The sequence below is a fragment of the Psammomys obesus genome, unplaced genomic scaffold, assembly GCF_907164565.1.
Source record: "Psammomys obesus unplaced genomic scaffold, mPsaObe1.curated_primary_1811, whole genome shotgun sequence".
Classification (NCBI taxonomy): Eukaryota; Metazoa; Chordata; class Mammalia; order Rodentia; family Muridae; genus Psammomys; species Psammomys obesus.
The window spans coordinates 5,740,596-5,757,777 of NW_026592548.1; the positions used below are offsets into that span (position 1 = coordinate 5,740,596).

Consider the following 17,182-nt stretch of genomic DNA (forward strand, 5'->3'; position numbering starts at 1 on the left):
AAAGACTATAGGACTTTTAAAGTTATTTATATTTTTAGTGTGAGATATTGGGGATGAATAAGAAAGGAAATATATCGCTTAATACTGATGTGTTTGACAAGGTTGACAAGGCTGTGCTGGCTCATTTTATATCAACTTGACACACAAACTAGAGTCATCTGAAAAGAGAAAACCTAAATTAAGAAAATGCATTTTTTTAACTAGTGACTGCTGGAGGATGGTCCAGCCCATTGTGGGTGGTGCCATCTCTGGGCTGGTAATCATGAGTTCTATAAGAGAACAGGCTAAACAAAACTGGACTAACACAGCAGGAAGCAGCACCCGTCTATGGCCTGTGCATCAGCTCCTGCCTCCAGGTTTCTGCCCTGTTTGAGTTTCTGTCCTGACCCCCTTCCATGATCAACAGCAATGTGGAAGTGTAAACCAAATAAACCTTTTCCTCTTCAAGTTGCTTTTTGGTCATGGTGTTTCGCTGCAGCAATAAAAACCATGAATAAGATATCCCAGGAACAGGGACAGCAGATGGAAAGGTCTGGCAAAACAAGCTTGTTTTTTTCACATCAATCAGGCCTTCTAGGACTCCCCCTAGGAAGAAAGATGAAGCCCTGTATGCAAAGAGAGCTTACTGGACAGGTTACACTAATTAACAAGCCAGGCTTGTGAGATCTCATATGGCTCTCTCCTCCCTGCTATCCAGTTTTAAGTCAGACTGACACCGAGGTCAAGGTGGAACTGCTGGTCACATTGGTGAATGTGACACTGTTGAGAGGGTCAGCAAACATTTGAAGGCAAGAATCTAGACTATCTTGGAAAATGAAATAATAGCATATGTCTACCAAGAATAAATTTGAAAGGAGAAAGATAGTGTTCTACCCAAGGCCATAGAAACAATAGTAAAAGGATGAACTGGAGACGTGGCCTCAAGGTCACTTTGTTAGAGCTATAATAAGCTTAGATGCAGCTACAGCATGAGGAGGCCCTCCTGTTGCAGAACAAAGGTCTGACTATCCCTGCTCTGATGTGACCAAACCAAAAAGGACCCAATTGAACTCTCAGTCATTAAAAGAATAATAAAAAGATCACTTGCATTGTAGTGGAGAGCTATCAGAATGTTGAATACATTGAAATTCTATATTATAAAAAGCATTTGGAGGAACCAGAGACTTTTACCAAAAGAATAATCGCTGTTTTCAAACATCCAAAGAACCACCAGTTAGCAAAGATATTGGTTTTGTTCTTCTTAGAAAAATCATTTATCAGATATAAAATCATGCTTTATCTTACAAAATGGATGTATTCTTACAAAAAGCGTGTATGATGGTTACTGTTTTCAGCTTAACAAGATCTAAAGTCATCTGGAAAATGGATGTCTGAGTGGGTGTGTGGGCCATTGTCTTGAGTATCTTGATTAAGTTAATTGATATAGACAACTCATTCCACCTGTGAGTGAAACCATTTCCTAAACAGAGATCCTACACTGTCTAAAGTGGGGAGAGTGAGCTGGGGAGAGTGCAGTACACCGTTTTCTGACTGTAGATGTGGTCTCAGAGCTGCTTCAAGCTCATGCTGCCCCAAGTTCCCCACAGGGATAGACTATATTTTGAACCATGAGCTAAAACAAAACCTTTCTCCCTTAAGTTGCTTTTGTCAAAGCATTTTATAGCAGCAATAAAAAGAAACTAAGACAGTGTGTAAATTTGTTTTTATGTCAGGTGGAAAAATTTAGCTACAGTTGAAAGGAGTTCTGCCATGAATGAATCATATCACCATAGTGAGGATTGTGGCATATCCTTTGTTCATCGAATAATCATCATCTTAGTAAGATTGTGTAACGGTAACTTGGGCTTACTATGCTTTGAGGAAGATAGGAATAAGAATAACACCAGCTATCAGAATAGGAATGGGTCAAAAAGTAGATTAAGCTGAGCAGGTACCACCACTGGAGGTTGGAAGGAAGAGCAAAAGTGAGTGTAGAAGAATGAAACTAAGCTGCAAGTCCTCACATAGAAAACTGTAGTACAGTTGCCTGTTGGAGTAACTTAGTACACAAGGCCTCTCATGCCTTCCCCTTCAGTTCATGTCTCCAGCATCAAGTAACAGCAGTGATTCTCTGTCACCTTCCTCTTCCTCCGATTGCCTGGTAAGCCGGGGAGGGCCTGTCCAGAGCCTTGTGGCCGCTTTATCAAGCCTTTTGAATTGGAATATGCCCTAAATGCAAGGTCCTATACTGCGTGGTTCCAAAGGTAAGTGGTAATGTCAACAAGAATCTTTTTTTTCATTCATTCATTTATTTATTTATTTATCTATCTATCTATCTATTTATTTATTTATTTATTTATTTATTTAATTTTTTATTAATTATACTTTATTCATTTTGTATCCCCCCCATAAGCCCCTCCCTCCTCACCTCCCGATCCCACCCTCCCTCCCCTTTCTGCATGCATGTCACTCCCAAAGTCCACTGATAGGGGAGGTTCTCCTCTCCTTTCTGATCTTGGTCTATCAGTTCTCATCAAAATTGACTGCATTGTCCTCTACCGTGGCCTGGTAAGGCTGCTCCCCCCTCAGGGGGAGGTGATCAAAGAGCAGGCCAATCAGATTATGTCAGAGGCAGTCCCTCTTCCCATTACTATGTAACCCACTTGGACACTGAACTGCCATGGGCTACATCTGTGCAGGAGTTCTAGGTTATCTCCACGAATAGTCCTTGGTTGGAGTATGAGTCTCTGGGAAGTTCCCTGTGTTCAAATTATCTTGTTCTGTTGCTCTGCTTGTGGAGTTCCCGTCCCCTCCAGGTTTTACTATTTCCCACTTCTTACATAAAATTCCATTCACTCTGCCCATCAGTTGGCCATCAGGCTCAGCATCTGCTTTGACAGTCTATACTGCAGAGGCTTTCAGAGGCCCTCTGTGGCAGGTTTCAAGGTTGTTTCCTGTTTTCTTCTGGCTTTCAGAGGCCCTCTGTAGCAGGTTCCAAGGTTGTTTCCTATTTTCTTTTTCTTCTGATGTCCATCCTCTTTGCCTTTCAGGATGGGGATTGAACATTTTAGTTAGGGTCCTCTCTTTTGCTTAGTTTGTTTAGATGTACAGATTTTAGTGGGTTTATTCTATGTTGTATGTTTATATGAGTGAGTATATACCATGCGTGTCTTTTTGCTTCTCGGACAACTCACTCAGGATGATCCTTTCCAGGTCCAACCATTTACCTGCAAATTTCATGATTTCCTTATTTTTCATTGCTGAGTAATACTCCATTGTATAGATGTACCACAGTTTCTGCATCCATTATTCAGTTGAGGGGCATCTGGGTTGTTTCCAGCTTCTGGCTATTACAAATAAAGCTGCTATAAACATGGTAGAGCAAATGTCCTTTTTGTGTACTTGAGCCTCTTTTGGGTATATGCCTAGGAGTGGTATGGCTGGATCTTGAGGAAGCACTATTCCTAGTTGTCTGAGAAAGCGCCAGATTGATTTCCAGAGTGGTTGTACAAGTTTACATTCCCACCAGCAGTGGAGGAGGGTTCCCCTTTCTCCACAACCTCTCCAGCATGTGTTGTCCCTTGAGTTTTTCATCTTGGCCATTCTGATGGGTATAAGGTGAAATCTCAGGGTTGTTTTGATTTACATTTCCCTAATGGCTAATGAGGTTGAGCATTTCTTTAAGTGCTTCTCTGCCATTCGATATTCCTCTACAGAGAATTCTCTCTTTAGCTCTGTTCCCCATTTTTTAAGTGGATTACTTGGTTTGTTGCTTTTCAGCTTGTTTAGTTCTTTATATATATTGGATATGAGTCCTCTGTCAGATAAAGGGTTGGTGATGATTCTTTCCCAATCTGTAGGCAGTCGCTTTGTTTTGATGATGGTGTCCTTTGCTTTACAGAAGCTTTTCAGTTTCATGAGGTCCCATTTATTGATTGTTGCTCTTAGAGCCTGTGCTGTTGGTGTTCTGTTCAGGAAGTTTTCTCCTGTACCAATGAGTTCTAGGGTATTCCCCACTTTTTTTTCTAGCCACTTTAATGTGTCTGGTTTTATGTTGAGGTCTTTGATCCACTTGGACTTCAGTTTTGTGCAGGGCGATAATTATGGATCTATTTTCATTTTTCTACGTGTAGACATCCAGTTGGACCAGCACCATTTGTTGAAGATGCTATCTTTTTTCCATTGTATGGTTTTGGCATCTTTGTCAAAAATCAGGTAGCCCATGGCAGTTCAGTGTCCAAGTGGGTTACATAGTAATGGGAAGAGGGACTGCCTCTGACATAATCTGATTGGCCTGCTCGTTGATCACCTCCCCCTGAGGGGGGAGCACCCTTACCAGGACACGGTAGAGGACAATGCAGCCACTTTTGATGAGAACTGATAGACTAAGATCAGAAAGGAGAGGAGAACCTCCCCTATCAGTGGACTTGGGGAGTGGCATGCATGCAGAAAGGGGAGGGAGGGTGGGGATCGGGAGGGGAGGAGGGAGGGGCTTATGGGGGGATACAAAATGAATAAAGTGTAATTAATAAAAAATTTAAAAAAATCAGGTGTCCGTAGTGTGTGGGTTTATTTCTGGGTCTTCTGTTCAATTCCATTGATCCACCATTCTGTTTCTATGCCAGTACCATGCAGTTTTTATAACTGTTGCTCTATAGTACAGCTTGAGATCAGGGATGGAGATACCTCCAGAAGATCTTTTATTGTAGAGAATTGTTTTAGCAAGTCTCGGTTTCTTGTTATTCCATAAAAAGTTGAGAATTTTTCTTTCCAGGTCTGTAAAGAATTGTGTTGGCAATTTGATGGGAATTGCATTAAATCTGTAGATTGCTTTTGGTAAGATGGCCATTTTTACTATGTTAATCCTGCCAAGCCATGAGCATGGGAGATCTTTCCATCTTCTCATATCTTCCTCTAATTCTTTCTTCAGAGACTTGAAATTTTTTTCATACAAGTCTTTGACTTGCTTGGTTAGGGTTACACCAAGGTACTTTATGTCATTTGTGGCTATTGTGAATGGTGTTGTTTCTCTAATTTCTTTCTCAGCCCTTGTGTCTTTTTTTATACAGGAGTGCTACTGATTTTTTGAGTTAATTTTGTATCCGGCCACTTTGCTGAAGGTGTTTATCAGCTGTAGGAGTTCCCTGGTAGAGTTTTTGGGGTCACTCATGTATACTATCATATCATCTGCAAATAGTGATAATTTGACTTCTTCCTTTCCCATCTGTATCCCCTTGATCTCCTTCAACTGTCTTATTGCTCTAGCAAGGACTTCCAGTACTATGTTGAAGAGATATGGAGAGAGTGGGCAGCCTTGTCTTGTCCCTGATTTGAGTGAGATTGCTTTAAGTTTCTCTCTGTTTAGTTTGATGTTGGCTATAGGCTTGGTGTATATTGCTTTTAGCCTGTTTAGGTATGTGCCTTGTATCCCTGATCTCTCCAAGACTTTAAACATGAATGGGTGTTGAATTTTGTCAAATGCTTTTTCAGCATCTAAGGAGATAATCATGTGGGTTTTTTTTCTTTCAGTTTGTTAATATGGTGGATCACATTGATGGATTTCCGTATATTGAACCACCCCTGCATACCTGGGATGAAGCCTACTTGGTCATAGTGGATAATATCTTTGATGTGTTCTTGGATTCGGTTTGCAAGTATTTTGTTAAGTATTTTTGCATCAATGTTCATAAGGGAGATATGAAAAGACAAAACCTAAGAATAATAGGAATAGAGGAAAAAGAAGACTCCCTTCTCCAAGGCCCAGAAAATATTTTCAACAAAATCATTGAAGAAAATTTCCCCAAGTTAAAGGAGAAGCCATTAAGGATACATGAGGCCTACGGAACACCCAACAAATTTGACCAGAAAAGAAAATCCTCCCGCCACATAATAATCAAAACAGTAAGTATACAGAACAAAGAAAAAATACTAAAAGATGCAAGGGAAAAAGGCCAAGTAACATATAACGGCAAACCCATTAGAATCACACCTGACTTTTCAACAGAAACTATGAAAGCCAGAAGGGTCTGGACAGATATCATGCAGACCCTAAGAGAACACTGATGTCAGCCAAGGCTACTATACCCCACAAAACTCTCAGTCCTCATAGACGGAGAAAACAAGATATTCAATGACAAAAACAAATTTCAACAATACCTACACACAAATCCAGCATTACAAAAGACACTGGAAGGGAAAATACAACCCAAGAAAATTAGCTTCTGTCAAGAAAACACAGGAAATAATTAACCTTACTACAGTAAAACAAAAGCAACCAAGCACACAACCTAATGAACACAGCCAACATCAAAATCAAAGGATCTAACAGCCACTGGTCATTAATCTCTCTCAACATCAATGGACTCAACTCTCCAGTAAAAAGACACAGATTAACAGAATGGATACGTAAACAAAACCCAGCAATCTGTTGCATACAAGAAACACACCTAAGGCACAAAGATAGACATTACTTGAGGGTAAAAGGTTGGAAGACGACTTCCCATGCAAATGGACCCAAGAAACAAGCAGGAGTAGCCATTCTAATATCTGATAAAATAGACTTTCAACCAAAATTAATAAAAAGAGATGAGGAAGGACACTTCATACTCATCAAGGGAAAATTCCACCAGGAAGACATCACAATCCTGAACATCTATGCCCCAAATACAAGAGCACCCACATTTGTAAAAGAAACATTGATAAAATTTAAACCACATATACATCCCCACACATTAATAGTGGGAGACTTCAACACCCCACTCTCAACAAAGGACAGGTCAACAAAACAGAAATTAAACAAAGAAACAATATCGCTGACAGAGGTCATGAATCAAATGGACCTCACAGACATTTACAGAACTTTACACCCAAACACGAAAGAATTTACCTTCTTCTCAGCACCTCATGGAACCTTCTCCAAAATAGACCATATAGTTGGTCACAAAGCAAGCCTCAACAGATACAAGAAGACTGAAATAATCCCTTGTATCCTGTCTGATCACCACGGAATAAAGCTGGACTTCAACAACAGAAATAGCAAAAAGCCTACACACACATGGAAACTAAGCAACTTGTTACTAAATGACAGCTGGGTCAGGGAAGAAATAAAGAAAGAAATTAAAGCCTTTCTAGAACTCAATGAAAATGAAGACACAACATACCCAAACTTGTGGGACACAATGAAAGCAGTGCTAAGAGGAAAGTTCATAGCACTAAGTGCCTTCAAGAAGAAATTCGAGACAGCTCATTCAAGCAACTTAATGGCCCACTTAAAAACCCTAGAAAAAGAAGAAGCAGACACACCAAAAAGGACTAGAGGGCTGGAAATAATCAAACTCAGGGCTGAAATCAATCAATTAGAAACAAATAAAACAATTCAAAGAATCAATGAAACCAAGAGCTGGTTCTTTGAGAAAATCAACAAGATCGACAAACCCTTAGCCAAGCTAACTAAAAGGCAGAGAGCCACCACCCAAATCAACAAAATCAGAAATGAAAAGGGGGACATAACTACAGACACTGAGGAAATCCAAACAATCATTAGGACTTACTTCAAAAGTCTATACTCAACAAAATTTGAAAATCTAAATGAAATGGACAATTTTCTTGATCGATTTGACTTACTGAAGCTGAATCAGGACCAGGTAAATCAATTAAATAGTCCTATATCCCCCAAAGAAATAGAAGCAGTCATCAAAAGTCTCCCATCCAAAAAAAGCCCAGGACCAGATGGCCTCAGCACAGAATTCTACCAGACCTTCAAAGAAGAGCTAACTCCAATTCTCTTCAAACTATTCCACAAAATAGAAACAGAAGGAACATTACCAAACTCATTCTATGAATCCACAGTCACCTTGGTACCTAAACCTCACAAAGACTCAACAAAAAAATCTTACTTTAAATCTAGATTTCACTTCCTGACTAGGGCAGTCACCTGGATGACATAAGAGCCTGAAGGCTGCTCTAGAAAACACTGACTGAGAGTTTTGATTCCATTGTCCTTGTACTGTGAGCAAAAACCTAAACTTTCATTTTCTGTTAGTGTAGGCTCTTCTTTAAGTTGTCAGTAACAGCAGTGAGCTATGGTATCAGGAGAAAAATCTGTTGTAAAGTGATGAAGTATTATAAATTGCTGAATGTATTGTAGGGTGGTCCCGCAGAATTCAAGGAAGGGTTCCTGTGTATAAGCCTGGTAATCAAACACTAGACATTCAGAGCTGCACCCGACTTCCTGTCTCAGCAGTTCCACTCCTGGGATATAGCCTGTAATGCTGAAAACAGGTGTGCAAACCTGGTATACAAATGTTCATGGAAACCTTTTTTATAACATCCAAAACACAAACTATTCAAGTGTCCATTAAAGGATTATTCAGCTCTAAAAAGAAATAAAATATAAATAACCATTGAAAATACATCTACAGCATCACTGTTGTTGTATGACCTCACAATAATAATACAAACTATGAATAATCACTGAAGACATGTCTACAGAGATCCCATTGTTGTATGACCTCACTAATATGAGGAGCCAATAGAATGGGTGCATGAACGGCTTGTGCTGTCACACACAATGTAAGAAAATGTAAATATTGAATGACTTCAGTGGCTGGGAACATTTTCTTACAGATGTACACGAAGGAAGTCTGATCCCAGAGTGCCTGAACGGCTGACTTCTGGTCCTTTGTGGAGGAAGTGGAAGGAGGGAGCACCATCGCACTCCTACCAGACCATCACTTCCCCTGGCTCTAGACTCCACCCTCAGATCTATTCATCTTAATTACCACTCAAAAGATGCTGTTTTCAGTGCAATCATGTGAGATGTTGGGGCTTCAACATACAGATTTGAGGAGAGACATGATCTATCCCATATCAACAGGTAAATCTATGAGAAATGAAACAAAAACCTAGATTGATGTTGCCAAGAACTGATGGGAAAAAGAATTTTGGAGGTCCTTCTTAATTGGCATTAATTCTATTTTGGATAATGGAATTTGGAAGTCATAGAGCAGCCTTATAAAAAACATTGTTAATGTAGGAAATAACACTGAAATTATCATTTTTAAATTCTTAATTTCATATATGTAAACACCAGAGAAAACATACTGATCAGAATTCCTCTTTCATGACCTCAGTCACATGACCAGTTTCCTACAGGCAGGTGTTTTGTCTCTCGACCTCACATAGCTTTAAAGAGAGCTAACTGGTCATCTATTGCTTTAAGATGTCCGTGTAACTGTTTATCTCAAAAATCAGGACTTGTGGCCATACCCAGTCATTTGTAGTAGAGAGGTCCACAGGCAGGTGATGGGTGAATTTGGTAGTGGATGGGATTGTATGAGATCTACTCTGTGATGCTCACCCTCCTCAGTTGAGCATTAGAACACACCAGCTGAGGCAAATGGTCCCCGCAAACAAACAAAGGGGCTTCACATGCATACTTTAAGCCTCTGGCTTTGGCTAATCGCAGCAAACAGTCTCAGAGTCAATAAGGAAAACAGCTACAGCAAATTGCCATCAGAGGGAAACATAATATCACAGGCTGACAGACACAAACCTTACTACATAGATATAAGAATAAGGTAGCATAGAATATCATCATTTATTACACAGTCATCAACCAGAAGGAATGCATCTGGCTCTTGGTGAATGCAGCATCTATTACTGGTCTAACTAAGCACATGAAAGATGAGAATGGATGAGGTTAGAGTTCACTTCTCTAAGCAAGGCTGGCAGGACCCATGTGCTATACAGGAACCAAGAAGGCAGTAGTTGTGGATTTGGTGGGAACCCTGGAAATGGACTCCCCAAATGGACGATGTAAGGCCCTCTCTCCTGTGGAAACCCAGTGCTTCTACACGTGGACAAAGGTACACACATGCTCTGCAGACTCCTCTGCCACTGAGAAACCTCTCAACAGCTACACAAGGTCTTATACTGCTGGCAAACTGGTACTGTTGCTTTTTCAGCTGTAATTGCATTCATCCTGTGATAAAGGATTTGAAGAAACAAGTAGAAAAAGACATAAAGGTGAATCATGGCAGCTCTCATCTAAGGAGCATCCTAAAGTATGAGCAGTTTTGTTGTGTAACCAGGCAGATCCAGTACCATTTGTTACTGGATTTCCATCTTCAGCACAATTTCATACAGAGTCTCTGGCCAGCATTTGACTGGGTTTAGCCTCATGACCATCTCCTAGTTGTGTCTGTGTTTCTCGTCCCCCACTTGCAGACTTATCAAGCCATTCCTGAGCAGTCTGATGTGATATTTCTGCAACAGTCACATGAGGTTTGTCTGGAACTAAGAGGCTGAGCTACAGAATCAAGGATGGGCAGAGAGTGCTTGACAGACACTAGCCGACCTGCGTCCAGAGTACAGGTCTGCTACGGCAGATGAGTCAGAGAATCCGCCACTCAGAGAATGACACAGAACAAGAGGCACAGCAGCACATGGGCTGAGGCTTGTCTACACAGTAAGATCCTAAGGATATGGACACCTGTTGAGAGCTGATGCAAGTCAGTGCACAGCCCTGTCAGCTTCACTGAGCAGCTTCCTTGCATTTTCCCAGCAGCTTCCTTTCCACGTGCTGTCCATTTGTGGTGGTGGTAGGACTCTGTTTTTCCTCCCTGCACATTTCTCTAAACATCTTAGGGCCCCATTTGCAGCATTAGTGAACTGAAGGTCAGTTTGCTTACAGCCCGCCCCGGCAAGCAGAGTCTTTGAACTATTTGAGATCTAGAATCTAGGTATACTAGTGAAGTGTTTAGTGAGAATGTACAATGGGTCAAGAGAAGAATGATGTATTTTTTTATGCATTACTATATCTGGCTAGCTGGCAGTTTGACTGACATAAGGGAATCAAATAACAAATATTTATGTAGCAGATAAAGAATGAAAATAGGATAATTGGCTCACTATATGGTGATCATTAGGAATTTAGAGTGGAATCAGTGAACAGGCTCTGACTGTTCCTTCATTGTTCTATTTAAATATCTGCCACCATGGAACACCTGTGAAATGCAGGACACTGTTTTAAATACTTTGAATGGTGGTATAATTAAGCTTTAAGAGGCAGACGTTTCATTTTTTGTAGATGAAGAAATAGGCTTGGAGAGTATGAGCAGTTCTCCTGAGTGAACAAGTAGGAGGCTGAGCTGGAGTCCTACATGGGCCCCCATTGTGCTTTTGAAATTCCCCTGGCATGGGCAGCAGTGGCTTCCAGAAGCTTGTTGTGTTTTTCCAATGATTGTGTTTTTCTGGACTTCTCCCAGTTTTGTTTTGCTTTTCTTTTTTTTTTTTTTGGAAGTTGAGCAAAAAGTGGATTGAAGCACTCATTTCAAGCCTGCCTTTTCAGCTTTGTTTATGAAGGCTGAGAAAAGGAAAGGAGCTGGGAAGACAGTCAGTTCTTAAAGCGAAAGAGCCCAAGGGTACAGCAATTGATGGACTGAGGTCAACAGGGCCAAGTGGCTGATGGTCCAGAGCAATTTTCAACTTTACATATTAGAATCATCTGAGAACCTCAAAAGAGACAAGTGACCAGGACAATCAAAGCTCCTCAGGGTGGCCGCTGGGCCTCAGAAAACCTTGAAGGTTCTGGTAGCGCCAACACAACAAAGCAGGCAAAGCTTGAAGAGTACAGCATGGTGCCAACCGCAGACGTCTCTGGAGGAGATGCCAGTGCTGACACACACGGAAGGGGAGGCCTTGCAGACACTGACCAAGGCTGCTCTGAGGATACCTGAGTCCTTGTCTGTTCAAGTCTGAGCACTGGGCCTTATAACACCCAATTACAAAGGAACTATGATTTTCCATGTATTTAACCATGATTCTGAAAATTATGTACAAGGCTTGGCCTGTGGTTCCCCACTAACATATAGACTTGGGCTCTTCAACAATGTACCGAATCGCTGCATTTATATGAACTTCTAGCTATGACAAAAGCCAGGAGATTGGAAATTGAAAACTGTCAGTTTACTGTAGGTCTTCACCGTTTCTATGCATACTTATCTCTAGTTATTGTTATTATTTTTTTTTCCTGTATAAAACAAATTTCAAGGTGGGAAGTCATCAGGTATTCCCTCTGTGAAAATTAGAAAGTTGCTAATTCTGACTGAAATCACAAATGGAGTAAAATCTGGGATTGAGGGAACCGTTATTGAAGTTCTGCCTCTTTTAAAATATGTTGTGTCCAGATATATTTAGAAACTCAGCATGTGGCACTGGCTCCTCCCACGGGGTCTTGTGCATGGATTACACCATGTTAAATTTAGAAATGACAAAGTGATGAACAACCTTTCAGATGCAAAAACCAATTAGTGTTGTGTGGGGCTGAGCTCCAAGAATAGCACTGCGACCCAGTTAGCCATCCAGGAGAAGACACAGGGGATGCAGACCTCTAAGCTTTGAAGCAGACACCCTTGAGATTAATCTCTAGCACAACAAGGGTTTTCTAAATCTCTTGCCTATTGCACTGAGAACATATTCAGCTTATACAACATGAATATAATGTACAAGAGTCTCAATTCGCACATAGTTTTCCTGGAGTGCTGAAATTGTACAATATGATAGCTCCATGAAATAAGCACATAGGTCAGGCCCTCCACTCTGTAACTGCTTCTCCTTTTCCTCAAAGAACTTTCTTCAAGACCATCAGTTATCTCTTTACCTTCCAATCATTTCTTCACCCAAATTTTTTTTTTCTTGTCAATTCACAGTTATTTTCAGAATCCTCCCCAGGGCGGGTTTAAATGACCATATCTTGCTTCTTGTCTCCACTCCCTATGTGGCTTTTATGTAGTCCCTGGTGCCAGTTCTCTCGCTGTCTCTCTCTGTGTGTCTCCCTCTCTCCCTCCTTCCCTCTCTCTCTCTGTATGTGTGTATATGTGTGTGTGAAACACACTTTGAAACACACACACACACACACACACACACACACACAGGGCAATAGAGAAAACCTCAGTGTATAATCCAACCTCTTTCAGCATGTTGATGCCTTTAACTTCTATCCTACCCTACCTCTTCATGCCTCTTACCCTCAGTGTGTGCTTCCTCAGGGAGATAGTTTTTGAAACCATCAATTACTCTCCATTGCCAACAGTAGGTGGAGCTTCACTGTGGCCATTAGGAAACACATTTCCATCTTGTATACCAACGGTTTTGAACTGAGAGGTCTAATTCTCCTCACGTACACTTTAGTGCAGAAATTGTATGAAGAATTTATTGTAGTCTTAATCACTAACAGGAGAACTGACTGGGACCAAAATGTTGGAATGTTTGAGCTAATCTTACAAAACAGGCATTCACAAAATGCTCTGAAAAGACACAGTGTAGACATCCTAAAATTGACACTATGTCCCACAGATACACTGTGCTTAATCTGTCAACCTAACTGGATTTAACCTTGCCCACTCCTCATTCTTGTCAAAACATGACTCAACCATCCATTCTTGTTTCAGTACTCTTAGTCATTGTAGGTTGAAGATGCCTTGCCTGAAGCCATCACCCCCGGGCCCATGCTGCACAGATGACCTGGTTCTGCCACTCTGTGCCATGGTATGCACTTATATAGTACTTCACCAGATAAGATTGTGTCTTACTCCCCATTACTTCATAAATGCTTTGAAATCAGATAATTTCCTTTCTTATGAATTTATTCACACGTCTACAACATCTCATTTATAATTTGACCCTGTGGAAAAATATTAAACATTTTATTTGTAATAAATTAGAAGTATCCTGGGTTGTACTGTCCATGCCGTATTTATGTTTTTCAGTTGGGTGAGTAAAGCTTTGGCATTTGGAATGTTTGGCCTCTAACTTATGTCAAGCTCAAGTCTGGTTTTGTCTGAAACATGAAAAGCACTAGGTGTCCCAGCCTTTCCCCGTTCTACACCCTTTTCTCAGGGACTCCAATGCTGAGATGAAACACCCTGACAATAGTGACCTAAGAGAGAAACACTTTGTCCCGTCTTACAGTTCTACAGCGAGAGAGTCGATTGTGGTGGGGAAGAGGGAAGTGCAGACAGAATGACAGCAGGAGGCTGGCTGTTCACCCTGCATTCGTACTCAGAAAATGCAGCATGGATGGGAAGCGAGGCTGGGCTACACAGCCTCAGGCCTGGCCCCAGTGCCTCAATTATTCCAGCAAGGCTCCACCTCCTAAAGATTCTACAGTCTTGCCAAACAGCCACCATCTTCACACCAAGTGTTCAAATACGTGAACCTGGGAGTGGGGGGCATTTCACATTCAATCAACAATACCCTCCTCATAAGACAATAATTGCCACATCTCTCATGTGATATGAGGGCTGAAACTTCTGTATTCATACCATGGGTGTTCTCTGCAATAAATTGCTTTGCACTGAAATGGTTAAGAATGAGTGCATTAAAGAGGCAGGAAGAACCAACTGGGAGCAAGAGACCATGATTATAAATTGGTCATTCTCTGCCACTCTCCCTCCTTTCAGGTCAGAATAGACATCTCTTTCCCCAAATGACCCATGGAAGCCATCTTTTCTTACACTAAGGTTCTTTGAATACATAAGTCTAGTTTAGGTTTCTTCTGTTCCTTTCACATATTTTTTCTATCCCTATGTCAAAGCCAATGACCTTAATTATTAATAGCCAATGGCATTATTAGAAGTCTTGCTACCTGTTAAGACCCATTTTGTCATTGTTATTCCTTTTTACTTTTAGCTGTTGTTCTTCCACATTAATTTTTATACACAGTTTACATTTTCTACCACAAAAGATAGTTTGAGTACAGATGTACAGGTCCACAGACTCACATGGGACCATGAATTGTTACAGAGTCCACTGAGTATATTTTGCACTCAGTTAGATAAACCTTTAATATAATCCACAAGGAGTTTATCATGCTCTCTATCTTTACTATCCTCATACAAATAAAATCCATCGATGATGTAGATTATAAAGCATTCCATCTAGGTTTATATAAATATGATATCAAGTGTGTGTATGAACATATATGGGGATTATGTATACATGAATGTTGTTGCCTGTGGTGGCCAGAAGAGGGCAGAAGACACCCCCCCCCCACACACACACACCTGGAGCTGTAGTTATTTGCTGCTCTGAGTTGCCCTGCTATGTGCTTGCTTGGAACCAACTGCTGGCCTTCTTGAAAAGCAATGTGTGCTCTTATCCACTGAGGCAGCTCTGGCACCTTACCACAACATTTTTGTATTCATTTTCCATATTTTGATTTAATCAAGACTTTGTTCTGTGAATCTGTGGGGGTTTTTTTAACTTAACCAGATTTACTTTTTATTATTCATGGCTCTGACCTGTCACATCTGTTGTGCTTCCTCAAATGCATCTTAAAATTCCTTCAGCCTAACAGAAGTACACATACAAATGAAGATCATTGAAAATTCCTCTCTCCCTCGGTCTGTCTCTCTGTCTATGTCTCTCTCTGTGTCTCTCTGTCTCTCTCTCCAGAAGGATAGTCTGTGAGTTCAGGATCAGGGAAGTTCATTTCCTCACATGATTCAAAACTGTTGCACACATGTCAGGTACCCTGTTAGGAACATATTTGTCTTTTGCTTCTAATCTTCCTTTTGTGTATCTCACTCGAATGATACTGTGTGTGGCTTAGTTTTATTTCTCTTGCCTGATATAAGTTGGCTTCCAGAAGCTGTATTTCAGTAGCTTTCAGGACTTCTGAATGATTCTCAGCCACAAGATAACATTGTTTTACCTTAACTTTATGCTCCGAAAATCCTCACTAGATGTATGTGACCTAGTGTATTAAAATATGTGTAATTAGAACACATATATGCAAATAGAGTGTGCATGGCAGGAAGGTATGCTTAAGATCCTTGTGAGTAAATCAAGTGTGTTCATGTGACTCTCTGTGGGGAGAGTATAACTTCTACCTTTCATCTACCTGCTACATTAGGTAATTTTTTTACATTTATCTTATAAATCCTCTGAATAGCTCTGTTTTTTTTTTATTCTGCCTGTTTCCAACTCAATGCCTTTCTGATTGCATTTCATTGTATTTGTATTTGTTGTTTAAATTTTGTCAGGCAGTTTTAAAAGTCTCTTTGCCTTCTATATACATTCACTCTTTTTCCCTTAAAAACTTTTTTTTTAATGTTCTTTAACCAGACTTCTCATTTTCAGTTTTTAAGTGCTGGTCACATGGCTGTTTGTGTGGGGGTTTGGCCTTCTTGCCTGCCATGTCTCCTACCTTCTTAGTTCTGCTACAAACTCGTGTTCCTTGGGCTTGTAAAAGCCTGTGGCTTCTCTTCTTCTCTTCCTCATGTTTTGGGTAGAATACCTCACAGATTAACTGGTTTTACTTATTTTGTCATCCTAAGACACCAACACCCAGAATCATTCTTCATAAATATGTTTTAATGTTTTATTTGTGTGGAGATACACACACACACACACACACACACACACACACACGTAGCCTTGAACTATATTTCTTCTTTATTACTATATTTCTTCTTATCTAGAGCCTAGTGTAAAAGTGTTTTGCATTTCTTGTGTAGAGTGGGTTTTATTCTTCCTAATTTTCTTTCTTGGTTGTCTCTTCAGGATTTTAGACTTTTAAAAGATTTTTTCTTTCTCTTTTTATATGTATCACATTTTTATTATTCCATGTGCATGTGCGTGTGCATATTTTTTGAGTGTATAACATGTATGCGCAGGTTTTTGAAGAAGCCAAAAAAGGCTTTGGAACCCTGAAGCTAGAGTTACAATTGGTTGTAAAAAGACCCTGTGGTGAGCTGTCCGCGGTGCTGAATTGGCTTCCATTGTAGGGTCGGCCAGATGCAGTAAAACCTCTTTTGCTCACAGAGAAATCCCCTCCTTGCTGGCTAACTCTAACAGTGGCCACCTCGCCTCACTTTATCTCCTAAGGACAAATTGTAATCAACTACCTGTCGACTTAACTGGAGCAAAATTCCACACTTTCATCCTTGCTGCCCAGCACGCCCGGAATAACCCTGCCCTTCCATTGTCTTCAATCATCTCTCTCTGAATCAGGCTCCTTGGGCACTTGAAAAACAGCACGCTCTAATCAGAACACGCAACAAGAGGTACTGCCTTCTAGGAATTTGACCACCAGAAGGACACATTGGGCCAGTTTAGAAGGTAACTCTGCTGCAATGTAATTTCTTCATTGAATTAAGGTTTTGTCAAGCTAGGCTTCTTCTCACATTCACCAAGTTTG

General features: G+C 40.6%; 1 protein-coding gene across 1 annotated transcript in view; it reads left to right on the forward strand.

Annotated features, from left to right (window-relative positions):
• Positions 1-17,182, forward strand: part of Tnni3k (TNNI3 interacting kinase) — a 255,380-nt gene that overhangs the window by 207,750 nt on the left and 30,448 nt on the right. The window contains 2 exon segments of the mRNA XM_055614310.1: positions 2,075-2,186; positions 2,189-2,243. Of these exon segments, the coding sequence (XP_055470285.1) occupies positions 2,075-2,186; positions 2,189-2,243 (167 nt within the window).